The sequence below is a fragment of the Hyla sarda genome, chromosome 4 (assembly GCF_029499605.1).
Source record: "Hyla sarda isolate aHylSar1 chromosome 4, aHylSar1.hap1, whole genome shotgun sequence".
NCBI lineage: Eukaryota > Metazoa > Chordata > Amphibia > Anura > Hylidae > Hyla > Hyla sarda.
The window spans coordinates 143,482,398-143,508,920 of record NC_079192.1 but is presented as its reverse complement, the minus strand read 5'-3'; the positions used below and the strand labels follow the sequence as shown (position 1 = coordinate 143,508,920).

Below are 26,523 nucleotides of genomic sequence, written 5' to 3'. Positions count from 1 at the left end.
TACTAGATTTATGTGTCTGCCACGGATCGTCCACTTTTTCATCTTTCTTTGGTTCCCCCCAGATTCAGCATTTGCGGCAGTACTGATGACTGTTGTCTCGAGCCTTTCCCACGATCCTGTTTGGCTTGTGACAACAGCTGATTACAGGGAGCTCATTCTGGACTTCCTGACAGACTGCCGAGCTCACCGGATGTCAGGACTTCCTCAAGCTGAACAGAATCATGGGAAAGGCTTGAGATGACCGTAATCCATACCGCAACAGAAAGCTGAACCTGGGCGGACCAGAGAAAGATGAAAAGTGGACGATCCGTGGCAGACCTATAAATGCATAACCCACATAACTTTTCATAACGGGCACCAAGTTAAAAGTTAATAAATCCCGTAATGGCTATGTACAGTGTGTGGTCAGGGGGGCTCCAGCTGATCCTTGGAGAGAAGTATCAGACACACCAGGGCAGCGCCGGCCACCTGTTTGGCGTCACATTGGACATCACATTGTTTGGCTTCTGACCAGGGCTTGTTCACACTGCGGACATTCCACCGTCAGAATTCCTCTTGCAGAATCCCATTGTTCTCAAAGGGATTCTGCTGCTATGTGCACAGTGCGGAATAGACGTCCGCCCAAAGCATGAACTACATTGTCGTCTATAAAACTGCGTACGTCCTCACAGTCCCACTGCCGATGATTTAAACACTGCCTGCTGTAGACACACATTCAGCTGGCGGAATTCTGACAGCAGAATATTCACAATGTGAACAATGCCTAAAAGGCTGTCTGTGAAGCCTCTGAAGGAAGCCTATCAAGAGTCAAAGGGACATGATACTTCCCTTGTTTTAGTGTGGTGTCTCAGGCTGTGATGGTGTATGGGGCAGGTGTTAATAACCCCTAAATGTTAGTTTTCCCAGTAACCACCCGAACGGTAGTACCGCTATCCCTAAGGTTAGGCAGGGCAATAATAGTCCAAAACCAGGTAAGGGTTAACGGTAGCTTTACTGAGGTAGACAGATGGAAATAGTCTTTACAGCTAGGCCAGGATCCCAGAGAGATGGCCAGTAACACAGAGGGGACCTTGCAGCTTGCTGGGATTTGTAGTGACTTTGACAGACTTTAGGACAGCCACGCTGACTATAATAGACTTGACTATAATTGACTTGACTGTAGGTAGTGACAGCAGACATAGATGACTTGACTTACTGGCATGTGGCTGTAGATGGCTTGAGGCCTCCAGATGTGCTGGACACTAGCTCTGAGATGTCTGGTCTTTACTGTGTCTCAGGATCTAAGAGAGAGATTGTAATGGCTCCCCCTCTTATAAAGGGGGGCTGAGCCAGAAGCCCATAGGTCACCTGGTTAGCTGGTGCTCTCTGGGTAACAAACACATCATGTGAACACTTTGACTAACTCAAAGGTCCTTAAAGGGGTACGCCCACCCTAGACATCTTATCCCCTATCCGAAGGATAGGGGATAAGATGTCTGATCGCGGGGGTCCCGCCGCTGGGGACCCCCGCATTATTGCATGCGGCACCCACCTGGTTTTTCACTGGAACCGCTGGAGGGTCTGAGTCGCGACTCCGGGAACGGAAGTCCGTGACGTCAGGACTCCGCCCCCCGTGTGACGTCACGCCCATCCCCTCAATGCATGTCTATGGGAGGGGCCGCGACTCAGACCCTCCAGCGGTTCCTGTGAAAAACCAGGTGGGTGCCGCATGCAATAATGCGGGGTCCCCAGCGGCCGGACCCCCACGATCAGACATCTTATCCCCTATCCTTCGGATAGGGGATAAGATGTCTAGGGTGGGCGTACCCCTTTAAGGCATAACAAACATAACACTATAAAATGTTTTATATATATATATATATATATATATATATATATATATATATATATATATCTCTATGAGGGAGACACTGCAGGAGAGCCCCTAGGACACAGAGGGACTCAACCTGACAGGGCCAAGTACTGTACAGGAAAATATCCCGTACTGGGACATCACATTAGTACAGTGTTTTTTTTATCCAGCGTGCCTTCAGCTGTTGCAGAATTACAACTCCCAGCATGCCCGGACAGTCTTTGGCTCTCCGGGCATGCTGGGAGTTGTAGTTTTGCAACAGCTGGGGACACACTGGTTGAGAACCGTTGTTCTAGAGATATGTGGTGATCCAGAAATTGATGGCATATCCTTGCTATAATCTGTCCCCTTGTTAGTATTGTCAGAAGGGATTTTAGAGAACCTATTAGTGCCAGAGTTTTGTTTTTGTTTTTTCATTTTTTTTATTTATTTCCCGTCCTCCTATCCCGACCCGTAATATGTGTACCAGGTATTTGACATACATTTCCCATTTCCCATTGATTTGCATGGGACTTTACATAAAAACCCTGACCCTCACAAATGGGGGTAGTTAAGGGTTAAATTAACTATCCTATATTTTAAGTTGACATATAAGTAACATGTGACCAATTATTATCGAAATATCTCCTGCCGTTTGGAAGTTATGCAGTAACATATATTTCCCATAGACTTGTATAGGACTTTAAACATAAACCCCGCCCCTGGCAAATGGGGGGGGGGGGGGGAGGGGAGAGTAAGGGTTAAAGGGTACCTCTCATCAAATAAACTTTTGATATATTTTAGATTAATGAATGTTGAATAACTTTCCAATAGCATGTTAATGAAAAATATGCTTCTTTCTATTGTATTTTTCCCGATCAGTCCAGTCAGCAAGCATTTCTGACTCATGCTGGAGTCCTAAACACTCAGAGCTTCCAGCCTGCTTTGTTCACAGCCAAACAGGCTGTGAACAAAGCAGGCTGGCAGCTCTGAGTGTTCTCCTTTGTGAACAAAGCAGACTGGCAGCTCGTAGTGTTTAGGACTCCAGCATGAGTCTGAAATGCTTGCTGCCAGGACTGGTAGGGAGACCCCTAGTGGTCATTTCTTCAAAGTGGAAAATGAAATAGAAAGAAGCATATTTTTTAATAACATGCAATTGTGAAGTTATTCTGCATACATTCATCTATAATATATCAACATTTTTTTTGATGAGAGGTACCCTTTAAATGACCTATTCTATGTTTGTTGCTGACATATAAGTAACGTGTGCCAAGTTTATAATATCTTTAGCCGTTTGAAAGTTTTTGTGGAACATACATACATACATACATAAACACACACACACACACACATACATACATACATACATACATAAACACACACACACATACATACATACATACATAAACACACACACACATACACACACACACACACACACTGAGTTTTCTATATATATATTACACTACTGTGTGTGTGTGTGTATGTATGTATGTATGTATATATATTATTATAATTTTTACGATACATATAACAGAGCTGCCCCACTCCCACCTTCTCTTCCCAACAGGACGGGGATGGTTTATAGTCAAGGGATCTGTAACCTGATTTGGCAGTGACATTACCCACAGTCCCCAGATAACCCAGTCAGACCCTTTGTTCTGTGCCTTATCTGAGGCGGTACAATAGATCTGTCTTTGGGTCATTATTCCTCTGCCAATGATAGGAAAGTGATAACATTCTCTTTCACCAAAGGCCGTACTATCAGATGCTATTATTTTACCCTTCTGTTTGGCTCTAGATGTCAGCAAATCTATAAACTGATATTCCATTATTTCTTTTTGCATATTAGTTTCTCATCTTGTCACTTGCAGGGTAGATAAGCACTTGGCGGATCATACAAATTGGAAGCTGCTTTATGTTCTACTTCTTTACAATGACTCTATATTCAGTATCACAGTATTTGTCATCCATAACCACACACATACTCTGGGGTAATAGTACGTTGTCACTTTTCACATAAAGAATTCTATCATCGGAAAAGTAGTGTATAAAAATACTTCATAGATCATTGGTTTATATTAAAGGAGTAACCTTATCTACCTTTTTGAAAAAAACTAAAATTAAAAATGAATGGTTTAAATGCCATAAAATAACAACAACAAAAAAAAATACATTTACTCACCTTTCCGATACTGCGCAGGAGCTCTTTTGGGTGCTCAATCTCTGTTTACTAACCAGCACATGAATGCTGCTGACATTAAGGTGTTTATATTGTTTTATAACATATGTGCCTTTTTAATTTTTGTTTCAGTATTTAAAGGGCAGATAACTTCTTTGTAGTGTTTTTGTGTGTGTGTTTACTGTGTCCCAGTTGTTGTTGGTGTCGTATTTGCTAGATGTGGACTTTGTTATGGGCAGTTGTTTTCACTAGACATCTAGTTGTAAGTTTTCGTTTGTGCTAGTTGTTCTTTGGACTGTTTAGATACAGATTTTCTTATCAGTTTTTTTCCTTTAACCCTCTAATATAAAAAAGTTTTTTTTAATCAACAGGTGCCAGAAAGTTAAACAGATTTGTAAATTACTTCTATTAAAAAATCTTTACCCTTCCAGTACTTTTTGCAGCCGTATGCTACAGAGGAAATTTTTTGCTTTTTGAATTTCTTTTTTGTCTTGACCACAGTGCTCTCTGCTGACACCTCTGTGGACAGTTCCTGATACGGGCATCAGGTGTCAGCAGAGAGTGCTGTGGAGAAGACAAAAAAGAAATTCAAAAAGAAAAGAATTTCCTCTGTAGCATACAGCAGCTAAAAAGTAGTGGAAGGATAAACATTTTTTAATAGAAGTAATTTACAAATCTGTTTAACTTTCTGGCACCAGTTGATTTAAAAAAATAAAAATAAATAAAAAGTTTCCCACCAGAGTACCCCTTAACCTCTTAAGGACCCAGCCATTTTACACCTTAGGACCCGGCCATTTTTTGAACATCTGACCACTGTCACTTTAAACATTAATAACTCTGGAATGCTTTTAGTTATCATTCTGATTCCGAGATTGTTTTTTCGTGACATATTGTACTTTAACATAGTGGTAAAAAAAAAAATTGTAACTTGCATCCTTTCTTGGTGAAAAATTTGAAAATTTTATGAAAAATTTGAAAATTTTGCATTTTTCTAACTTTGTAGCTCTCTGTTTGTAAGGAAAATGGATATTCAAAATATTTTAATTTTTTTTTCACATATACAATATGTCTACTTTATGTTTGCATCATAAAATTGATGAGTTTTTATTTTTGGAAGACACCAGACGGCTTCAAAGTTCAGCAGCAATTTTCCAATTTTTCACAAAATTTCCAAACTCACTATTTTTCAGGGACCAGTTCAGGTTTGAAGTGGATTTGAAGGGTCTTCATCTTAGAAATACCCCACAAATGACCCCATTATAAAAACTGCACCCCCCAAAGTATACAAAATGATATTCGGTCAGCCTTTTAACCCTTTAGGGGTTTCACAGGAATAGCAGGAAAGTGAAGGAGAAAATTCACAATCTTCATTTTTTACACTCGCATGTTCTTGTAGACCCAATTTTTGAATTTTTACGAGGGGTAAAATGAGAAAATGTATACTTATATTTGTAGCCCAATTTCTCTCGAGTAAGCACATACCTCATATGTCTATGTAAAGTGTTCGGTGGGCGCAGTAGAGGGCTCAGAACCAAAGGAGTGACAAGGGGATTTTGGAGAGTACGTTTTTCTGAAATGGTTTTTGGGGGGCATGTTGCATTTAGGAAGCCCCTATGGTGCCAGAACAGCAAAAAAAAATCACATGCCATACCATTTTGGAAACAAGACCCCTTGAGGAACGTAACAAGGAATTAAGTGAGCCTTAATACCCCACACGGGTTTCACGACTTTTGCATACGTAAAAAAAAAAAAAAAAAAAAATCATTAAAATGGGTGTTTCCCCCCAAATTTAAAATTTTTGCAAGGGTTAATAGCAAAAAATACCCCCCACAATTTGAAACCCCATCTCTTCTGAGTATGGAGGTACCCCATACGTTGACCTGAAGTGCACTACGAGCGAACTACAATGCTCAGAAGAGAAGGAGTCATATTTGGCTTTTTGAGAGCAAATTTTGCTCGGGGGGGATGTCGCATTTAGGAAGCCCCTATGGTGCCAGGACAGCAAAATAACCCCCACATGGCATACCATTTTGGAAACTAGACCCCTTGAGGAACGTAACAAGGGGTACAGTGAGCATTTACCCCCCACTGGTGTCTGTCAGATCTTTGGAACAGTGGTCTGTACAACATTTTTAATTTGCACAGCCCACTGTTCCAAAGATCTGTCAGACACCTGTGGGGTGTAAATTCTCACTGCACCCCTCATTACATTCCGTGAGGGGTGTAGTTTCCGAAATGGGGTCACATGTGGGGTTTTGTTTTTTTTGCATTTGTCAAAACCGCTGTAACAATCAGCCACCCCTGTGCAAATCACCTCAAATGTACATGGTGCACTCTCCCTTCTGGGCCTTGTTGTGCGCCCCCAGAGCACTTTGCGCCCACATATGGGGTATCTCCGTAGTCGGGAGAAATTGCATTACAAATTTTGGGGGGCTTTTTTCCCTTTTACCTCTTGTCAAAATGAAAAGTATAGGGCAACACCAGCATGTTAGTGTAAAAAATTTATTTTTTTACACTAACATGCTGGTGTAGACCCCAACTTCACATTTTCATAAGGGGTGAAAGGAGAAAAAGCCCCCCCAAAATTTGTTAGGCAATTTCTCCCGAGTATGGCGATACCCCATATGTGACCCTAAACTGTTGCCTTGAAATACGACAGGGCTCCAAAGTGAGAGCGCCATGCGCATTTGAGGCCTAAATTAGGGATTTGCATAGGGGTGGACATAGGGGTATTCTACGCCAGTGATTCCCAAACAGGGTGCCTCCAGCTGTTGCATAACTCCCAGCATGCTTGGACAGTCAACGGCTGTCCAGCAATACTGGGAGTTGTTGTTTTGCAACAGCTGGAGGCTCCATTTTGAAAACAGTGGCATACCAGACGTTTTTCATTTTTATTGGGGAGGGGGGCTGTGTAGGGGTATGTGTATAAGTAGTGTTTTTACTTTTTATTTTATTTTGTGGTAGTGTAGTGTAGTGTAGTGTAGTGTAGTGTAGTGTTTTTAGGGTACAGTCACACGGGTGGGGGGTTACAGCGAGTTTGAGCTGCCGCGCAAAATTTGCTGCATCGCAAACTTACAGCCTGATACTCACTGTAAGCCCCCTGCCCATGTGAATGTACCCTGTACATTCACAGGGGGGGGACCTCAAGCTGTTGCAAAACAACCACTCCCAGCATGCACAGTCTATCAATGCATGCTGGTAGTTATAGTTTTGCAACAGCTGGAGGCACACGGGTTGGGAAACACTGAGTTAGGAAACAGACAATGTTTCCCAACCAGTGTGCCTCCAGTTGTTGCAAAACCACAACTCTCAGCATTCTCAAGCATGCTGGGAGTAGTAGTTGGCAACATCTTTAGAGCCAGATGTTGCCGAACTACAACTCCCAGCATGCTTGGAGTTGTAGTTTTGCAACATCTGGAGGACTACAGTTTGCAGACCACTAATACAGTGGTTCCCAATCTGTGCCCTTCCAGATGTTGCAAAACTACAACTCCCAGTATGCCAAAACTGTCCAGGCATGTTGGGAGTTGTAGTTCTGTAACATCTGGCCCTTCAGATGTTGCAGAACTACAACTCCCAGCATGCCTGGACAGTAAGGGCATGCTGAGGATGTGTAGTTTTGCAACATCTGGAAGGGCACAGTGGTCTCCAAACTGTGGACCTCCAGATGTTGCAAAACTGCAACTCCCAGCATGCCCAGACGCCAAGGGCTGTCTGGGCATGCTGGGAGTTGTAGTTTACAGGGTCCCATTACAGCAATGCATGTCGCTTTACGGCGACGTGCATTGCTGTAAAGGGCCCGACCGCGGCTGAAGATCTACTCACCTGTCACCGCCGCCGCCATCTTCCTCGCCGGGATCCGGGTCTTCAGGGACGAGGTAAGTACCGGGGCCGGGCCCCAGCACTCCCCCGTCCCCCCCGCGTCCTCCGGTCTTCCTCCCGTCCTCTCCGGACTTTCAGGGGCCGGGCAGGACGGGAGGAAGTAACCGCCCCCCCTCCTGCGATTGGTCGGTTAACTAACCGACAGATCGCAGGGGATCGGAGGAGGTGGATGGCTTGCCACCTCGCTCCTATACATTAGAATGGTCCTGGCTGTCTGTGACAGCCGGGATCATGCGAAATTACCGGGCGGTGGGGTCCCAGAGACCCGATCAGCCCGGTATCGCCGCAGATCGCAAGGGCGATTTCCCTTGCGATTTGTGGCGATTGCCCACATGGGGGGCCTACATGGCCCCCCTCTGCGTTTGCCCTGGATGCCTGCTGAAGGATTTCAGCAGGCATCCAGTTCCGATCTCTGCCTGGCGCGCGGCAGAGACGGGAAAACGCCAGGGCGTATGGATACGCCCTGGGTCCTTAAGGCCCAGGGTGTGAGGGCGTATCCATACGCCCTGGGTCCTTAAGAGGTTAAGGACGCAGGACGTAAATGTACGTCCTGGTGCGGTGGTACTTAACGCACCAGGACGTACATTTACGTCCTGTGCATAACCGCGGGCATCGGAGTGATGCCAGTGTCATGCGCTGCTGATCGCAGCCAGGGACCCGCCGGCAATGGCCGACGCCCGCGATCTCGCGGGCGTCCGCCATTAACCCCTCAGATGCCGGGATCAATACAGATCACGGCATCTGCGGCAGTGCGCAATTTGAATGAATGATCGGATCGCCCGCAGCGCTGCCTCTGTCCGGCTCCCGGCATCTTCTGCTCTGGTCTGAGATCGAGCGGACCAGAGCAGAAGATGACCGATAATACTGATCTGTTCTATGTCCTATACATAGAACAGATCAGTATTAGCAATCATGGTATTGCTATGAATAGTCCCCTATGGGGACTATTCAAGTGTAAAAAAAATGTAAAAGTAAAAAAAAAGGGAAAAATCCCCTCCCCCAATAAAAAAGTAAAACGTCCGTTTTTTCCTATTTTACCCCCAAAAAGCGTTAAAAATAAATTTTATAGACATATTTGGTATCGCCGCATGCGTAAATGTCCGAACTATTAAAATAAAATGTTAACGATCCCGTACGGTGAACGGCGTGAACGAAAAAAAAAGTCCAAAATTGCTACTTTTTTAATACATTTTATTAAAAAAAAATTATTATAAAAAATGTATTAATTTTTGTATATGCAAATGTGGTATCAAAAAAAAAGTACAGATCATGGCGCAAAAAATGAGCCCTCATACCGCCGCTTATACGAAAAATAAAAAAGTTTAGAGGTCATCAAAATAAAGGGATTATAAACGTACTAATTTGGTTAAAAAGTTTGTGATTTTTTTTAAGCACAACAATAATAGAAAAGTATGTAATAATGGGTATCATTTTAATCGTATTGACCCTCAGAATAAAGAACACACGTCATTTTTACCATAAATTGTACGACGTGAAAACGAAACCTTCCAAAATTAGCAAAATTGTTTTTTTCTTTTTAATTTCCCCACACAAATAGTGTTTTTTTTGGTTGCGCCATACATTTTATGATATAATGAGTGATGTCATTACGAAGGACAACTGGTCACGCAAAAAACAAGCCCTCATACTAGTCTGTGGATGAAAATATAAAAGAGTTATGATTTTTAGAAGGCGAGTTGGAAAAAATGAAAACGTCAAAATTTAATTGTCTGAGTCCTTAAGGCCAAAATGGGCTGAGTCCTTAAGGGGTTAAATTTAATCTATTTACCATAAATAAGAAGTTCAAAATAATTTTCCTTGTGCTGGATGTCCTGGTTTCTTACATGTTTTACGAGGATTATATTAGCTGTTTCTATCATCAAGGGGTTGTCTAGTGAAAAATTTTATTAAACCAATGTGTCCGCTGTATAATAAAACAAAAACAAGCCTTTACTCCATGGTATCAGCACCCTGATGCCTTCAGTCCTTCTGTTGGAGCCCCTGTCGCTCTTGGACTTGTATTTAAAGGGGTACTCTGGTAGAAAAACTATTTTATTTCTCAAATCAACTGGTGTCAGAAAGTTAACCAGCTGCCGTCTAAGGACGAGCTTTATTCTTATCAATTGAGTGCAGAGCACACAGATCAATGTAGTTCTATGGAGCTAGATTGTTCTGTATGAGGAAGCCTAATGATTCCTCCTAGAAGTCCCCTAAGGGGACTAAAAGTGTAAGGAGGAGGGAAAAAAAAAACACATTTACCCCTTCCATATTAAAAGTATGAATCCCCTCCCTTTTCCCAAATTCCATATAGAAAATATGTAAACATAATAAAAATAAACAAATGTGGTATTGCCGCCTGTGCAAATGTCCAAACTATAAAAATATAACGTTAATCAAACCGCACGGTCAATGGCGTTTACATAAAAAAAAAAAAAAAACAATGTCCAAAATTGCATATTTTTGGTCACTTTCTAAAAAATTTCTAAAAAACAATCAAAAAGTCCTATCGAAGCAAAAATGGTACCTTTAAAAACTTCAGATGACAGCGCAAAAAAAGGAGCCCTCATACATCCCCATATACAAAAAAATAATAAAGTTATAGGGGTCAGAAGATGACAATTTTCAACATACAATATAATATAATTTTTTTTTTAGGTAGTAAAATAAAATAAAAGCTATACAAATTAGGTATCATTGTAACTGTATGGACCTACAGAATAAAGATTGTGTAATTGTTACAGAATATTGCACTGCGTAGAATCGGAAGCCCCCAAAAGTTACAAATGGCATTTTTGGTTGTTTTTTTTCAATTTTCCCCCACAAATATTATTTTCTGATTTTGCTGTAGATTTTGTGGTGAAATGATTGATGTCATTACAAAGTAAAATTGGTGGTGCAAAAAAATAAAAATAATAATAATAAAACTCTCATATGGGTCTGTAGGTGCGAAGTTGAAAGTGTTAGGATTTTTAGAAGGTGAAGAGGAAATAACAAAAGTGCCAAAATGAAAAATGGCCCGCTCCTTAAAGGAATAGTCCAGTTAGGGCTGGGCGGTATGACCAAACATGTGTATCGCAATATTTTTGTAACATTTGGCGGTTCCACGGTATAGAACGGTATTTCAGATCGTGGGGGTCCTACCACTGGAGCCCCCCCCCGTGATCTCCTGTACGGGGCCCCTGCTCGCTGGCCAGATAGCGGGTGTAGACCACCGCACAAATGGTGGCCGACACAGCCCCTCAATACAGCGCTATTGCAGAGCTGGAGATCTCCAAAGGCAGCTCACCGGCTCTGCCATAGAGCTGTATTGAGGGGGGCGTGTCAGCTGCCGCTTCTTGTGGAGGTCAACATGCCCCCTTACCGTTGGATGATGGGCTCTGTACAGGAGATCACGGGGCCCCCAGCAGTCGGACCCCCGCGATCTGAAACTTATCCCCTTAGGATAGGGGATAAGTTTTTCAGCACTGGGTATCTCCTTTAAGGGGTTAAACAGATTTGTAAATTACTTCTATTTAAAAATCTTACTCCTTCCAGTGATATGGATTTTATCAGTGACCCCCTTCCGAATTCGTAATCAGAATGCATGCAGAAAAGTAAATCAGACGGACGCTGTGCCAGTTGTGAATACTTCTCTCTTTATTTGAAGTTATATAGACATTGCAATTAGCATAAGTTCCCGCCCTCACTAGGGAGGTGTGTAGCCTTGCCATACCATATAAGGTATGCCTTTTCTCTTAGATATTTAGGAAGACTTTAGGCATTGGCTAGAACAGGAAATCTTCTTACACGGAGGGTGGGGGGAAAACAGGGAGCATGGGGGATGGGCTTTGGAAAATAGTCCTTTTTATACTGCATACACATGCACAAAAAAATATATATTATATACACTACACCAGTACTTATCAGCTGCTGTATGCTCCACAGGAAGTTGTATTTCTTTTTGGAGTTCTTTTCTGTCTGTCCACAGTGCTCTCTGCTGACACCCCTGTCAATATCAGGAAATGCCCAGAGCAGGATAAGTTTGCTATGGGAATTTGCTCCTACTCTGAGCAGTTCCTGACATGGACAGAGGTGTCAGCAGAGAGCACTGTGGACAGACAGAAAAGAACTCCAGAAAGAAATACAACTTCCTGGGGAGCATACAACAGCTGATAAGTACTGAAAGGATTAAAAAAATTTATATAGAAGTAATTAACAAATCTAACGTTCTGGCACGAATTGATTTACATTTTTTTTTTCCACTGGAGTACCCCTTTAATGCTTGGACTTTATATACTACTGTTGTCCTATCACACATTGTTTACATTACTAACAGCACCTCTCTATGTTGTAAGCATTATTCTTTTATTGTTTGATTCTGTGAATATGCAAAAATAGGAGAAAAAAATGTTTTGTTAAATATTTTTCTTTTTTAAAACGGGGATATGTTTTTAAGGGATGATATACCCCCTAAGTGTCTCATCATTTGGGGTCTGACCTCTGGGACTCCCAGCAATTGCTAGAATCCCCTTGATGCATTGAAGTATGAGCTGTGGGTCGCCCTACGCTCCATTCATTGTCCATGGGAGCATCGGAGATACCGAAGATTTTTCTTCCACAGAATTTAAAGGGGTTATCCAGGAAAAAACTTTTTTTTTTTTTTTTTTTTAATAAATCAACTGGCTCCAGAAAGTTAAACAGATTTGTAAACTACTTCTATTAAAAAATCTTAATCCTTTCAGTACTTATGAGCTTCTGAAGTTAAGGTTGTTCTTTTCTGTCTAAATCCTCTCTGATGAAACGTGTCTCTGGAACCACCCAGTTTAGAAGAGGTTTGCTATGGGGATTTGCTTCTAAACAGGGCGGTTCCCGAGACAGGTGTCATCAGAGAGCACTTAGACAGAAAAGAACAACTCAACTTCAGAAGCTCATAAGTACTGAAAGGATTAACATTTTTTAATAGAAGTAATTTACAAATCTTTTTAACTTTCTGGAGCCAGGTGATATATAAAAAAAAGTTTTTTTTACTGGATAACCCCTTTAACCTCTTAAGGACCGAGGACGTACCGGTACGTCCTTGGTCCTGCTCCCGTGATATAACACGGGGTTGCACGGTAACCCCGCATCATATCACGGCGGGCCCGGCGTCATAGTGAAGCCGGGACCCGTCGCTAATAGCGCGCGGCGCCGCGCGCTATTAACCCTTTAGCCGCGTGTTCAGAGCTGAGCTACGTGGCTAATAGTGAAAGTAAAAACTGCCGGTCAGCTCAGTGGGCTGTTTGGGATAGCCGCGGTAAAATCGCGGCATCCCGAACAGCTTGCAGGACAGCCGGAGGGTCCCTACCTGCCTCCTCGCTGTCCGATCTCCGAATGACTGCTCAGTGCCTGAGATCCAGGCTGAGCAGTCAAGCGGAAGAATCATCGATCACTGGTTTCCTATGAGAAACCAGTGATCAGTGTAAAAGATCAGTGTGTGCAGTGTTATAGGTCCCTATGGGAACTATAACACTGCAAAAAAAAAGTGAATAAAGATCATTTAACCCCTTCCCTATTAAAAGTTTGATTCACCCCCCTTTTCCCATTAAAAAAAAATGTGTAAATAAACATATAGGGTATCACCGCGTGCGGAAATGTCCGATTTACAAAAATATATCGTTAATTAAACCACTCGGTCAATGGCGTACGCGCCAAAAAATTCCAAAGTCCAAAATAGTGCATTTTTGGTCACTTTTTATATCATTTAAAAATGACTAAAAAGCGATCAATAAGTCCTATCAATGAAAAAAATGGTAGCGTTAAAAACTTCAGATCACGGCGCAAAAAATGAGCCCTCATACCGCCCCATACACGGAAAAATAAAAAAGTTATAGGGGTCAGAAGAGGACATTTTTAAACGTATACATTTTCCTGCATGTAGTTATGATTTTTTCCAGAAGTCCGACAAAATCAAACCTATATAAGTAGGGTATCATTTTAATCGTATGGACCTACAGAATAAATATAAGGTGTCATTTTTACCGAAAAATGTACTACGCAGAAACGGAAGCCCCCAAAAGTTACAAAACGGCATATTTTTTTTCAATTTTGTCGCACAATAATTTTTTTTTCGCTTCATCGTAGATTTATGGGCAAAATGACCGACGTCGTTACAAAGTAGAATTGGTGGTTATGATTTTTTAAAGGCAAGGAGCAAAAAACGAAAACGCAAAAACGGAAACCCCCCCCCCCCCGGTCCTTAAGGGGTTAACTTTACAGCTGGAATTGTTGCAGCTGTAAGATGGAGTTCAGAGGACTCTGTTTGCTCAGTTTGTAATTTGGGACTTATTTTGGGATGTTAACATGCGCTTGCTATTTATGCTTTTGCTGCAGCCCAAAAAAACATCTGGAAATGCAGAAAATGTTTAAAAAAGGACTGAAATGTTGTTGTTTTTTTTCATTATTTATTTGATGCTGTATTTAAAGAGACAGTTTTAATGTTCCTTTACTGTCCTGTGTCCACTCTTTATATTCTGTCGGTATGTAGGAATTTTAAGGCCATAAAACTGATCTATCTCAGTACAGAGACTGAATTTACACTCCGTAAATAGCTGTACAGTCACTACTTCTGCTGGCAGAGGAGTCATGAAGAATGACGTATTATCTGCTGTGTGGTTATCAACATTTCCCAGCCACATACAGGAAATATTAAGACTTTATTTATAATATGATGAAATCTGTCTTCCTGTTCCTCATTGGTTTTTCTTAAACCTTTTGCTTTGGCTTAGTCTGTAGAACAGTGGTCTTCAACCTGCGGACCTCCAGATGTTGCAAAACTACAACTCCCAGCATGCCCGGACAGCCGACGGCTGTCCGAGCATGCTGGGAGTTGTAGTTTTGCAACATCTGGGGGTCTGCAGGTTGAAGACCACTGCTGTAGAATATAGGCCAACTGGAAGCATTTATTTATTCATTGTCTGAAGGACAAAACATTTCTTGAGGGTATGAAGTATCTTTAGAGACCAAACTATACTCCGATCCCATTATCTGATGATAAACCAGGCTGCTGTAAACAAAAGGTATACTGTATATAAAATCACATTGACAGCAAACAATATATAATGTGCATTGGGAGATGTTTCTCCGGTGAATTTCTGTGTATATATTAGGGGAAGGAGCAGAGAATAGTGAAGGCTTTTACAGTTGTTGTGTCAGATGTAAACTAGTGATTATTGTGGTGTGTAACAAAAGCAATCTTTCAGTCATCCTTTTTTTTGTTGGGGGGAAAAAATAAAAATCTGTCAAAACTTGATTTGACATGTTGGATATTTTCATTTGCTATTAATGTGTAGTTAAAACATAACTATAATCATACTCCAGCAGCAGGATACCTGGTTAAAGGGGTACTTTGCTTTTAGACATCTTTTCCCCTATCCAAAGAATAGGGGATTAGATGTCCGATCGCGAGGGGTCCGGCCACTGGGATGACGGGCTGGGGATCACAGTGGCCGGACCCCCACGATTAGACATCCTGTCCGCTATCCTTTGCATAGGGGATAAGATGTCTAGGGGCAGAGTACACCTTATACCAATAGAGACAGGGGGATAAATGGGTGGTCTAACCGCTTTGGTACTCTGAGATCCCCCGGACAGGAACCCAAGACTGACGGGTCACACTTGTACACCCCCCACTCATTTTCTATGGGGGCTGCAGAAACAGCCAGATGCTGTATTCTGCGATCTCTGGCAGCTCCCATTGAGAAAGAATGGGGGTGCAGTGGCAGGCATGCACGACTCAGTTTCTTTATGACAGAACGCTTGGATCTCCAGACTTCGGAGGGCCCCTCCAGATCTCGGAGGGCCCCTGCAGTGACGTCCCGTGCGTACAACCATAGAGACGCGGGAGGACGGCAGGATCATCGCAGGACGCGCGCCGGCCGGGGCCTGGTAAGTGACCGGCGGCGCGTTATCTTCTTCAGCGTTCCGGTCACCGCTCGACCGGTCCTGGCACCTACTGCTATGGTCCATAGGCCATAGCAGTAGATTGTGACCCCGGGCCGGAGGAGCGGTGACCGGATCACTGTGGGGGCAGCACACAGACATACAGCCTCCAGCCATACACTGTATATGGCTGGAGGCTGTATGTCTGTGGGGAGGGAGGGAGTGGGGGGGGGGGGGGGGGTGCTGCCAACTAATGTGGGGGAACATGCTGCCTACCTAATGTGGGGGGAACTATACTGCCAACCTAATGTGGGGGAACTATACTGCCAACCTAATGTGGGGGAACTATACTGCCAACCTAATGTGTGGGGAACTATACTGCCAACCTAATGTGGGGGAACTATACTGCCAACCTAATGTGGGGGAACTATACTGCCAACCTAATGTGGGGGGAACTATACTGCCAACCTAATGTGGGGGAACTATACTGCCAACCTAATGTGGGGGGAACTATACTGCCAACCTAATGTGGGGGAACTATACTGCCAACCTAATGTGGGGGAACTATACTGCCAACCTAATGTGGGGGGAACTATACTGCCAACCTAATGTGGGGGGAACAATACTGCCAACCTAATGTAGGGGGAACTATACTGCCAACCTAATGTGGGGGAACATGCTGCCTACTAATGTGGGGGGAACTACAAGGTACCGTACATCGCGGTAGGAGGGGTAGTCTTATATGGCGAGTATATCCCAAACTCTACATTTTAACTGTAAAAGTTGGGGGCCGTCTTATACACCCAGTCGTCTTATACGCCGGCATATACGGTATGTGGGGGGGGGGGGGGGGCGCCTACAGATACAACCGGCCCTTTGAAGGTGACCAAACTGCTGATGCGGCCCCCGATGAATTTGAGTTTGACACCCCTGGTGTATGGTATTGCAGCTCAGTTGCATTCAGGTAAATGAAGTTGTAATACCACACATAACCTAAGGACATGTGTGGTGCTGTTTCTGGATTAAATTGGCTCTGTTTTTCTATTCCTGGATTACCCCTTTTAAGAAATGGTGGTGTTGGTTCAAAGTCTGCAGTCAAATAGCCAGAGCTGGAAAGTGCAGTATGTTGAATATTTATTATTATTATTGAATATTAAATGGTGAATATCTTTTTTTTTTTTTTTTTTTTTTTTTTTTTTTTATTGTTTTTTAGATGGAGCAGATTAAAAGAGCCAACAAACTGTTTTCTACTGATTGTATCTTCCTGAGGAAATCCCTAAATATCCCAGTTATATCTGAAAAGCCTGCTCTTTTTAACGGACTTAACTTATTGGACTCCCCAGAAAATGAATGTGAAGAGGATAGCAATGCACTTGGAGAAGAGGTGTCTCTTCCAGAACACCATGCTTCTCCACCCAGCTCTCCCGAAACAGGCCGAGCAGTAGTTACACAAGATGAGGAGCTATCTGCCAAAGACTTCCTTCAAAGATTAGATATGCAGATAAAGAGGTCCACACAGGCAGCCAAAAGACTGAAAGAAGAAGAATACCTCAGGTAAATAAAATGGGGGTAGTTGTAAAAAGAGGCAATGTGGGGGTTGTTGGATATAGCTTGCTTGAGACTGTAGTGCAGTGGTCTTCAACCTGCGGACCTCCAGATTTTGCTAAACTACAACTCCCAGCATGCCCGGACAGCCGTTGGCTGTCCGGACATGCTGGGAGTTGTAGTTTTGCAAAATCTAGAGGTCCGCAGGTTGAAGACCACTGCTATAGGAAAATGGGTGCCCGTCTGGAGCATCCCTGTCTTATAACTGATTATTGGGGTTTTATCTGCTGAACCTTCTTTTGTTTTGTCAAAACCTAAATCTGGTGTAAATTTTACAATGTTTGGCACTGACGCTCATGATCTGTCACATTGTTCATACATTAGGTGCTCATTAACACTACTAAATTTCCACCTCTGAAATAAATTGGTGCTATCACTGCGCAGACATGTGTTCCCATTGACGGCAATGCAGTCTGCACGAAATTCTGTCGCAAGAATGAACATGTTCTGTGTAAATTCTGCGGTGTGCACAGAGAAGCATAATCCCATTGAAAACAATAAGGAGATGCTGCCCCAAAATTTCATTGCAGAATTCCGCTCGGAAATTCCATAATATTAATAGCGCATTTTGCCTTACCCCAAAGATGTACAATTTTACATTTCTATTCCAGCATCTGATCCCCCTGTGCCATTATATTCCAGCATCTGATCCCCCTGTGCCATTATATTCCAGCATCTGATCCCCCTGTGCCATTATATTCCAGCATCTGATCCCCCTGTGCCATTATATTCCAGCATCTGATCCCCCTGTGCCATTATATTCCAGCATCTGATCCCCCTGTACCATTATATTCCAGCATCTGATCCCCCCCCCCCTGTACCATTATATTCCAGCATCTGATCCCCCTGTGCCATTTTATTCCAGCATCTGATCCCCCCCCCCCCCTGTACCATTATATTCCAGCATCTGATCCCCCTGTGCCATTATACTCCGGCATCTGATCCCCCTGTGCCATTATATTCCAGCATCTGATCCCCCTGTACCATTATATTCCAGCATCTGATCCCCCTGTACCATTATATTCCAGCATCTGATCCCCCTGTACCATTATATTCCAGCATCTGATCCCCCTGTGCCATTATATTCCAGCATCTGATCCCCCTGTACCATTATATTCCAGCATCTGATCCCCCCCCCCCTGTACCATTATATTCCAGCATCTGATCCCCCTGTACCATTATATTCCAGCATCTGATCCCCCTGTACCATTATATTCCAGCATCTGATCCCCTGTACCATTATATTCCAGCATCTGATCCCCCTGTGCCATTATATTCCAGCATCTGATCCCCCTGTGCCATTATATTTCAGCATCTGATCCCCCTGTACCATTATTCTCCAGCATCTGATCCCCCTGTACCATTATTCTCCAGCATCTGATCCCCCTGTGCCATTATATTCCAGCATCTGATCCCCCTGTACCATTATATTCCATCATCTGATCCCCCTGTACCATTATATTCCAGCCATAATCTAAAATAAAAAGAAGTCCTATCTGAAAACCCAAACCGATTAGAAAAAGAACATGTTACAGTATCTGGCTCTGATCAACAAGGTGACACACTTCCCTTTTGATATCAGGCCTACTACTACAGAATAGCCTACTGTATGTTTGCTTTGTTCGTGTTCCATTAGAGCAGTGTGCTCTGTGGCTGCACACGTGATACACTTGATGGCTGCGGCTTCAACACCTCGATGTCCTCAGACACACTGGCTGATTTCCCTCCTTGCTGTGTCACCTTGATATTCCTCCCGGTATAAATGCCTGTCAGAAGTGGTTGCATTCACATAACAGTGATAAGTAAATTACAGTCTAATTCATTCATTACATAGTGCTGACGGGAAGATGATTTCCTTTCCCATATGCCATCGCTAGTCATGCATGTCATGCTGCATTTTCTCCGAGGCTGTGCAGCCCAGCACGTTTCTTGTCTAGTCTGACATACATTTGGAGGTTCTGTGGAAAAGAAGATCTTTTTTGTTACTTTCTCCATTCTTAGAGGTCCCTTTTTTTTTGAAGTGTAAATGTGTATTAGAATTTGTTATAATAATATTTGTAACATAATTATGAAGAGTGACACATCTATCTGGTTTCAATAAATCTCTGACCCCTAACACATACTAGGGCAGTATTCAGCTTGTAACCCTAAATATGGATAGGACCATATACATGGACTGCTATATTTATCTAATGGTTTTACAACCGTCTATTGCTATACAATGTACAGTAAAGATGTGTAGATGTAGGGACTTGGGATGACTTGCTGATAAGCAATGCTTAGAGCAGTGGTCTTCAACCTGCGGACCTCCAGATGTTGCAAAACTACAACTCCCAGCATGCCCGGACAGCCAACGGCTGTCCGGGCATGCTGGGAGTTGTAGTTTTGCAACATCTGGAGGTCCACAGGTTGAAGACCACTGGCTTAGAGGAACAAATGTGCAGGGGGCTTCCTATTTCTGCCCTCAATAATAATGTTTTCCTGAGTGGTCCCTGGCTCTGCCAAGAGCGCTGCATTTCAATCTGCCAGGCTATGATGTTGCCTTTGAATCGGGAGCTTGGCCTCCATCTCTGTGCATTTGCTATGCAGATTATTTGTACTTTATGAAATCTTCACCAATGCGGCTGTCAAGAAATTGGCCTAGAGTTCATTTCCCCTGTATAAGGCGGAGTGGCAGAGGGGCTCTACAAAGAGCTGCTCTCCTACACACAGTCGTGCCTAGAGGTTTCACAAATTATTAAGTCCATTGATCTCAGGTAACTGAGGGTTTGGACACCTGAACAATCTTTATTCAGCAACTGCCGGTAAATCCAACAGATAAAAAACACACAAATCATTAATAACCAATTTAATCTAAAATAGGCCAGCAGGACATTCAAAAAGTCTGTGTAAAATGTATAATCTATATCGGGGGTACTCAACTACTTTTAATAGGGGTTCACTTATCTAGGTCTGCCATCCGGTGAAGGTCCGAGCTAAACGCTAAGACCTAGCTCACACCTAGCGGCCGCAGTGCCATGCAAGAAATATGACATTATTAGTACTCTAATAATAAGTCATAATTGTTCCCCAACTGCCACACACTGTGCCCCTGGTTAAATACTGGCACACACCGTGCCGCTGTTTAAATACTGGCAAACACACCGTGCCGCTGTTTAAATACTGGCAAACACACCGTGCCGCTGCGTATAATACTGGCACACACCGTGCCGCTGCGTATAATACTGGCACACACCGTGCCGCTGAGTATAATACTGGCACACACTGTGCCGCTGAGTATAATACTGGCACACACCGTGCCCCTGAATATAATACTGGCACACACCGTGCCCCTGAGTATAATACTGGCACACACCGTGCCCCTGAGTATAATACTGGCACACACCGTGCCCCTGAATATAATACTGGCACACACCGTGCCGCTGCGTATAATACTGGCACACACCGTGCCGCTGCGTATAATACTGGCACACACCGTGCCGCTGCGTATAATACTGGCACACACCGTGCCGCTGCGTATAATACTGGCACACACCGTGCCGCTGAGTATAATACTGGCACACACCGTGCCGCTGAGTATAATACTGGCACACACCGTGCCGCTGAGTATAATACTGGCACACACCGTGCCGCTGAGTATAATACTGGCACACACCGTGCCGCTGAGTATAATACTGGCACACACCGTGCCCCTGAATATAATACTGGCACACACCGTGCCCCTGAGTAATACTGGCACACACCGTGCCCCTGAGTATAATACTGGCACACACCGTGCCCCTGAAAATAATACTGGCACACACCGTGCCCCTGAATATAATACTGGCACACACCGTGCCGCTGCGTATAATACTGGCACACACCGTGCCGCTGCGTATAATACTGGCACACACCGTGCCGCTGAGTATAATACTGGCACACACCGTGCCGCTGAGTATAATACTGGCACACACAGTGCCGCTGAGTATAATACTGGCACACACCGTGCTTGGTGTGAAGAAATCAACTGTGGGAGCAATTATTATTGGCCTAGAGTTCATTTCCCCTGTATAAGGCGGAGTGGCAGAGGGGCTCTACAAAGAGCTGCTCTCCTACACACAGTCGTGCCTAGAGGTTTCACAAATTATTAAGTCCATTGATCTCAGGTAACTGAGGGTTTGGACACCTGAACAATCTTTATTCAGCAACTGCCGGTAAATCCAACAGATAAAAAACACACAAATCATTAATAACCAATTTAATCTAAAATAGGCCAGCAGGACATTCAAAAAGTCTGTGTAAAATGTATAATCTATATCGGGGGTACTCAACTACTTTTAATAGGGGTTCACTTATCTAGGTCTGCCATCCGGTGAAGGTCCGAGCTAAACGCTAAGACCTAGCTCACACCTAGCGGCCGCAGTGCCATGCAAGAAATATGACATTATTAGTACTCTAATAATAAGTCATAATTGTTCCCCAACTGCCACACACTGTGCCCCTGGTTAAATACTGGCACACACCGTGCCGCTGTTTAAATACTGGCAAACACACCGTGCCGCTGCGTATAATACTGGCACACACCGTGCCGCTGCGTATAATACTGGCACACACCGTGCCGCTGAGTATAATACTGGCACACACCGTGCCCCTGAATATAATACTGGCACACACCGTGCCCCTGAGTAATACTGGCACACACCGTGCCCCTGAGTATAATACTGGCACACACCGTGCCCCTGAATATAATACTGGCACACACCGTGCCCCTGAATATAATACTGGCACACACCGTGCCGCTGCGTATAATACTGGCACACACCGTGCCGCTGCGTATAATACTGGCACACACCGTGCCGCTGCGTATAATACTGGCACACACCGTGCCGCTGAGTATAATACTGGCACACACCGTGCCGCTGAGTATAATACTGGCACACACAGTGCCGCTGAGTATAATACTGGCACACACCGTGCCGCTGAGTATAATACTGGCACACACCGTGCCCCTGAATATAATACTGGCACACACCGTGCCCCTGAGTATAATACTGGCACACACCGTGCCCCTGAGTATAATACTGGCACACACCGTGCCCCTGAATATAATACTGGCACGCACTTTGCTCCTGAGTATAAAACTGCCATATGCTGGGCCCCCAAATATTTTATTGCCACTGTGCTCTGGACCAAATTATACCTCTGTGTCCCTTAAAACAGTGAATAAGGATCTGCCCCCCCCATATGAACTGTGCCACTATGCCTTCCCCCATATGAACTGTGCCACTATACCCCATATGAACTCTGCCACGATGCCTCCCCCCCCCCCCCCCAATATGAACTCTCCAGATGTTGCAAAACTACAACTCCCATCATGTAGACAGAAGAGCATGAAGAAAGCTGATGGGAAACAACTGTAGAGATAAAGGTTGGAAAATGCCTGTTATATACATACCAGGGCCAGACTGGAAGCAAAAATAGGCCCAGGCATATTAGACAATGCAGCCCTTTTTTTTTTTTTTTTTTTTTTTTTTATGATGAGGGTCGCAGCAGTCAGACACCCATTTAAATAAAATGAGATGCATACTCTAAAATCACATTGGTTTAAGTGGCTCTCCAGCTGTTGCATTGCAACAACTCCCATCATGCCTGCAAAGCTTCAAGCATTATGGGAGTTGTCATTTTGTAACAGCTGGAGAGCCACAGATTGGGGTACAGTGTCACCCATCATCACTGCAGAACTTACAAGTGATTGCAGCTCTGATGGGACAGTCAGGAGAATACACAATATCAGTGACCCAAGTGATGTCTTCTCTGTTGTCTTTCCTTTTCTTCTTCATCTGGTCAAGATGCTGTATCTTCTTTCAGCTCCATCTTCTCTGCAGAATCTGATGCCTGCACATCATTGATTACTTGTCAGCAGATCCTCATCCTGTGTATGACAACAATAATCATTATAACCCTGCCAGACATCATGACCCCTAAAATAATACTGGCAGACACTGTTTCTTCTGTTTTCAGAATCCCACCCCTGTACTCCCTGCACCCCCCCCCCCCCCCCCCCCCAGACCCATTCTCTCCTTCTGCAGACTCCTAAGGGCTTCTCCACACTGTGGACATTTAGTCGGCTGAATGTCCTCTTGCTGCAGGCGCCACTGAATCCATTGGCGGTTGGACTGCACGGATGTGCGCCATCTCTATAGATGACAATGCAGTCTGGTGGAATTCCACCAGCAGAATGAACGTCCACCCAAAGAACATGTTCGTTCTTTTGATTTCCGTCCATTCTGCTGACGGAATTTCACTGTGGTGATTCCACAATATGCTAAGAGCAGCAAAAAACATTGAAAACCGTAGGACTCTACTGCAAACAGATTTCTGCCAGCAAAGGTCCTCAATGTGGATGGGCCTTAAGTCCTCTTCCAGACCCATCTTTCCCCTCCTCCTTCAGTCCCTAACCCCTGCATCATTATTTTTTACACTTTTCTGCCCCTCGACCCTTCTGTCCTAACACCCACCTTCCTCCCAAGACCCCTGCATCATTCTTCTTTACACTTTTCTGCCCCCCGACCCTTCTGTCCTAACACCCACCTTCCTCCCAAGACCCCTGCAACATTCTTCTTTACACTTTTCTGCCCCCACAGGCCCCTCTATCCCCTTCTGCCCTAACACCCCCATCCTCCCAAGACCCCCTGTATCATTATTTTTTACACTTTTCTGCCCCCCCAAGACCCCACTATCCCTTTCTGCCCTAATACCCCTGCATCATTCCTCTTTACACCTTTCAGCCCCCCCCCCAGACCTTTCTATCACTTACTGCCCTAACACCCCCCAAGGACCTTGCATCACTCTTCTCTACACTTTTCTGCCCCCCAGACCCCTCTATCCTCTTCTTCCCCAACACCCCCCCCCCCCCAGACCTTTCTATCCCCTTCTGCCCAAGACCCCTGCATCATTCCTCTTTACACTTTTCTGACACCCCTGGGCAACAGAACTACAGTGATTTTGGAGTGGAGTAGTTGAACAAAGAAACTAAGTTCAAACACAAAGCAAAGTTACATGTCAAAAAGAGTACATATAACGGCAATTCTCAAACCTAACCTGTGATTCTCATATTACCTGCCCTATCAAAAGGAGATATCTTGCCAAAAGTGGTTAAAAAAATAAATGATATATATGCGCTCAGCTTGACTCTACAAGCCATAGCCTCCATAAATACCCTTTGAAAATCCAGGTACTTCTTCCTGTTTTTTTTCAGGGAGCTGAAAACTGCAGAAAACTATAGACCATGAGCCCCTGTGCTGGTTTCCTGTATGAGTTGCGGAAGTAGGTCACATGGTTAGAGAATCAGCGAATACAGGTATTTCTTGAGCGTTAAGTCCCAGGGGACAAGGATGTACCTGTATGCCTGATGACCCTAATGAGTTAAAAATGTTAATCCTTCCAGTACTTATCAGCTGTTGTATACTACAGAGAAAGTGTTGTAGTTTTTTCCTGTCTGACCACAGTGCTCTCTGCTGACACTCTGTCCATGTCAGGAAATTAGATTTGCTATAGGAATTTGCTCGTGCTCTGGACAGTTCCTGTCAGGGACAGAGGTGGCAGCAGAGAGCACTATGGTCAGACTAGAAAGAACTACACAACTTTCTAGTATACAGCAGATAAGTTCTAGAAGAATTAAGATTTGGAAATAGAAGTAATTTACAAATCTGTCTTAACTTTCTGGCATCAGTTGATTTGAAAACCTTTTTTTCCCACCGGATTACCCCTTTAGAAAGACTAGTCAATTTATTATCAGCCATCATCTCATTTATTTTGGATCTGACTGAATGTAAAGGGACAGATTGAGTTTTCCAGCTAGTGGCTATAGCAATATTGGCAGCCAAAAAGATAAAATGGGAACTGCAGTGATCTTAAGACTTCATGCATTTATATTGGCTTTCTAATTGTTGGTATCATTGAGCAGTTATGTCCTACACAGACAGTCATACAGTCATACAGCCCTTCTATTGCGCTTGGTCACCTGAGCCCATGTCTCATTATTACTTGTATTTGTACAGGCTTTTCTGTAGAAGACTAGACAGGATCAAGTGAATGAAAGTGTATAAAAATACTGAAAAATCCACATGGTATGATCCATGTGTAAATGTCACAGATCCATAGCACTTTTGTGCCAGTTGTGTTGCTGAACAAAAAGTGGTACTATTAAACAGTCTCTCAGTTGGGGTGTATATATTATTTATTATTATACATTTTATTTTTATTTATTTTTTTTAGAGAGAATGTATCACCTGTTTTTTATATAGAGAGACATTGTTATCAATAGTTTTTAGGCTAATTTTTTATTTTATTTTTTATTTTTCTGGCTTTTTATTTTTTTTCAGAAGTGGATCCAATAGGAAGAAGTATAAGTCCTTCCTTAATATGTCCCAATCCTTTTGAATACACTTCTGACTTTGGCTCAAAAACTGCAGTGGCGGTTCTCCAAAATACGCCAGTAAACAAACCCTGTTTGGAAACCAGCCTTACTGATATTTAGAGCCAGAAACGGAGATTCTGTTTCTGATTTGTGTTTGTATTTTTTACTTTATTTGTACATTATTATGTGGACAGCCATCTTGCCTGATATGTTTGAAACAGCAAGCACAAATATGCTTTAAAGAAAGCCCCATGGATATAGGCAGGAGCTGTGCCAAGGACATGAATGGGGGAGGTTTCTGGTCATATTCTGTGACCCTTGAAGATGTCATTCCACAGGGAAGGGCGGATGAGTTGTGAACGTCACCTTTTGTCTTTTCTATCTAAAGGTGTCACCTTTCACTGTAATGCTGGAGACATCACTTTCCAACAGCCTCCTCTTTAGGGCTCATTTACAACACATTTTCTGCCTTCAAGGCTTGGCTACGTCAAAATATTGGGAGCTGTCAAAACATATATCCATGGGTCATTTTCTAAGCGTTTCTGAGTTTTTGGCTTGGACTTAGAAGCGTGGTCTCCGGCACAAAACTGATTACATTCGACAAATAACCTGAACAGAGTTACATAAAAAGCATTGCACCTTTTGTGTTACACAAGCGGTATATGCTTTGAAAAATATTACGCATACAGAATTCCTATAAATTCAGCCTTAAAGGGGTACTCCGGTGGA

General features: G+C 43.5%; 1 protein-coding gene across 2 annotated transcripts in view; it reads left to right on the top strand.

The window, feature by feature from the left end:
• The window catches only part of LYSMD2 (LysM domain containing 2), a 36,031-nt gene that overhangs the window by 3,407 nt on the left and 6,101 nt on the right, over positions 1-26,523 (top strand). Inside the window, exons 2-3 of one of the 2 annotated variants that reach the window (XR_008892496.1) lie at positions 17,005-17,345; positions 24,634-24,735. Coding sequence is in view for 1 of the 2 variants with exons in the window: in XM_056572321.1 (XP_056428296.1) it covers positions 17,005-17,345 (341 nt within the window). In the remaining variant the exon portion in view is untranslated. The remainder of the gene's footprint in view (positions 1-17,004; positions 17,346-24,633; positions 24,736-26,523) is intronic. The other variant, XM_056572321.1, reaches the window with a different exon arrangement.